General features: G+C 60.4%; 1 protein-coding gene across 1 annotated transcript; it reads left to right on the plus strand.

Annotated features, from left to right (window-relative positions):
• Window positions 1-517: 517 nt before the first annotated feature.
• FOXL3 (forkhead box L3) lies at window positions 518-1734 on the plus strand. The gene is made up of 3 exons (XM_045542131.1): window positions 518-624; window positions 927-1095; window positions 1321-1734. Exons 1-3 carry the CDS (start codon window positions 518-520, stop codon window positions 1732-1734), a joined length of 690 nt encoding a protein of 229 aa, XP_045398087.1.
• Window positions 1735-2997: the final 1263 nt, after the last annotated feature.

Raw genomic sequence — 2997 nt, forward strand, 5'->3', positions numbered from 1 at the left:
GCCCCAGGGATCTGAGCACCCAAGGAGAACCACTGTGTCCCAGGGCACGCACAGGACCCGGGAGCTCCGAGGAAACTTCCAGCAGTGTGGGGACCTGCGAGAAGCTCCACCTCTAGCTCTGGGGACAGGGACAGCCAGAGAGCGCAGGGAGCTATGAGGGCCGGGGAAAGCAGCGGGAGGCGGCGGGTGGCCGCCCCGCCGTCAGACCACCCAGCGCGCCGCCACCTCCCTCCTCCCGCAGCGGGTCAGAGGGTCGCCGAGACAGCCCCCTCCGCTCCCCTCGGTAGCTTTACCAGTGGCTGGGGCCTCCCCCGAGCCGGGATTGGACGCCAGAGAACGGGGCGGGGGCGGCGGGGGACCCCAGAAGCCCAGGCTCCCCGGTCGGGCGAGAGCAGCCCGCAGTGCAGACGCTGTGGCCCGCGCGGGCAGGACTTCTGCGCAGAGCTGGCGGCCGGCGGGCGGCGCGGAGGAGGCGGCAGCGGCAGCAGTGGCACCCGCGCGGGCCGGGCGCATCGCGATGTTCGACAGCTCACAGTATCCCTACAATTGCTTCAACTACGATGCCGACGACTACCCTGCCGGCAGCTCCGACGAGGAAAAGCGGCTCACGCGGCCCGCGTACAGGTGACCGCGGGGGTCAATGGCAGGGGCTTTAGGGGACAGCGACCCTCCTCTGCAGGGTGCTCGGGTAGCCAGGACCTGCCTGGGACGGAGGAAGGCGGGGCCTTTCTTCTTCTGAGCGGGGGTCGGGGAAAGGACGCATTTGTGGGCACTTGGGGCGGTGGGGGGGAGCGGCTAGTGGGGGAAGCTTCTCTCAGCCTCCCCGGGGAGGGTCCCAGGTGCGGGGAGAGCTGCCGGGGCCCGGGTGGGGGCGGGAGCAGCGCGCGGCAGGGTCACCGACACCCTGGCTCGGCGGCGGTTCGCAGCTACATCGCCTTGATCGCCATGGCCATTCAGCAGAGCCCGGCGGGCAGGGTGACCCTGTCGGGCATCTACGACTTCATCATGCGCAAGTTTCCCTATTACCGCGCCAACCAGCGCGCCTGGCAGAACTCCATCCGCCACAACCTGTCCCTCAACAGCTGCTTCGTCAAGGTGAGCTCCGTGCCCCACTGCCCCAACCCCCGAACTGCCCCGCCCTGCGCTCCCCAGCTCGGTGACACCTGGGCCCAGTTGTCCCTGGGGATGGGGACGGGGAGGGATGTCACAGCGGCAGCAGCGAAGTCCGCCCTTGGGGCGCCTCCACCTGCCCGGGGAGGGCGCGCACCTGGCGGGGTGGGGCGCACGGGCCGCAGCGCTGAGCCCCACCGCGCCACGCAGGTGCCGCGGACCGAGGGCCACGAGAAGGGCAAAGGCAACTACTGGACGTTCGCGGGCGGCTGCGAGTCGCTGCTGGACCTCTTCGAGAACGGCAACTACCGGCGGAGGAGGCGGCGGCGCGGCCCCAAACGCGAGGGGACGCGGAGCTCGTGCGCGGGGGGCGCAGAGGGGCTCCAGGGTCCGTCCCAGCCGATTGCTGCGCGGGGCTCCCCAGCCCCAGACGGCGCGGAAGTGGCGGGGCCCGGAGAGCCTGCAGCCAGCCCGGCCAGCCCGAGGAGGGCGCATCCCAGGAACATCAAGTTCAGCATTGACTACATCCTCTCCGCGCCCGGCCCCTCTCTGGGGCAGACACCCGAGGGCAGACAGCCCTGGCTGCAGGCCCCGCAGGTGAACCTCCACTTGTGGACAGTGTGAGCTGGTGCTGCACAACCACTCTGGGTTTTCCAGCCGGACCCTCCCCTGAGCCAGGAAGCCCAAGCACTGCCACCAGCTGTCACTTCACAGACTGACCGCTCAGGCGGAGATCAGCCTGGGTTGGAGGGAAGGGCGGAGGTCTGTCTTAGGAGAGGTATTTATTATGGGGTTGTGACTTTGTGTATTCAGAAAAAAGCTTCCCTACGGGGAAAGCCCTACCGGGTTCCAGTTTTACTTATGGGTTGCTGGAGACCCACCAAGTACTCCTGCTCTGCGGAATAGAAACCTAGGGTCCTATTCCTAAAGTCAAGGTGATGAAAATTCTTTGGCGGTTTAAGAACATCCTTGGTCGACAGCACGGCCCGAAAGCTGCCAGGGTGCTCAGTAAACTGTCAATCAGGCTGGTTAAGATCTTCCCTATAGTTAAAAATACTAATAAAGTGCACACAGTGAAGATTGATACTAATTGATCCTGTGAATATTAGTTACCCCAATGTTCATAATGGTGTCCCTGTTACGGATGATGTGATCAGAAGTGACAAATATTCCTTGTGCTGTTGGCAGAATATTTTGATGATGGTTTAGGAAATTCATTGTACTTTTTATACAGGAAAGAAGGAAGGGTGGGAGGGAGGGGCCTGGATTCACGGGCAATCCTTGGGGCAAACCCAGTTCCCTTGACTCTTCTGAGCAGAGAGGGAGCCTCTATTCTGGCACCTTCCATCCAGCAGGTTTCTCAGCCTCCCCAAGAGCAGGCTGTTGATAAAACCCCCACTACATTGTGAGGTGTACAATTAAGGATGTGCGCGATTACAAGCATCCGAGGTAGGTACACTCCATTTGAAATGTAAATGATTTAATTATTGTGTAGAGATGGGCATTTTAAAAAACACAATTATACACAGTGAAACTATTTGACCAACCTTATCATTTCTCACCAGCCCATTTTTGCAGAGTTAATTGCTTTCCATGACTTAATTTGAACATTAGTATCAATTACACCTAATCTGATTCACTAGGTGACAATTGGCTCATTTTGTGAACTGCAAAAGCACACCCAAGGAGGCTGGCTGTCTCAGTTGGGAATGAAATAGTCCTGTTTTATCAGACTCTCTTAAAAACAGGGGCTGGGAGTCCACGAAGGCAGGCAGGCTGCTAGACAGGACTGAATCGTGCAAAAGACATGCTTAGCCCTGGCTCCACTTCTGTTCGGAAGGCTTGATATTTTGTTAAAGCCAAGTACTCCTTCACCCACCTACCCTG

Source organism: Lemur catta, chromosome 2, assembly GCF_020740605.2.
Source record: "Lemur catta isolate mLemCat1 chromosome 2, mLemCat1.pri, whole genome shotgun sequence".
Classification (NCBI taxonomy): Eukaryota; Metazoa; Chordata; class Mammalia; order Primates; family Lemuridae; genus Lemur; species Lemur catta.

Bases quoted from the DNA above. Each gene is read 5' to 3' on its own strand.
- FOXL3 (XM_045542131.1), top strand. From the start codon at position 518: ATGTTCGACAGCTCACAGTATCCCTACAATTGCTTCAACTACGATGCC. The intron at 625-926 runs GTGACCGCGGGG...GGCGGTTCGCAG, and splicing joins CTCACGCGGCCCGCGTACAG to CTACATCGCCTTGATCGCCA. The intron at 1,096-1,320 runs GTGAGCTCCGTG...CGCGCCACGCAG, and splicing joins TCAACAGCTGCTTCGTCAAG to GTGCCGCGGACCGAGGGCCA.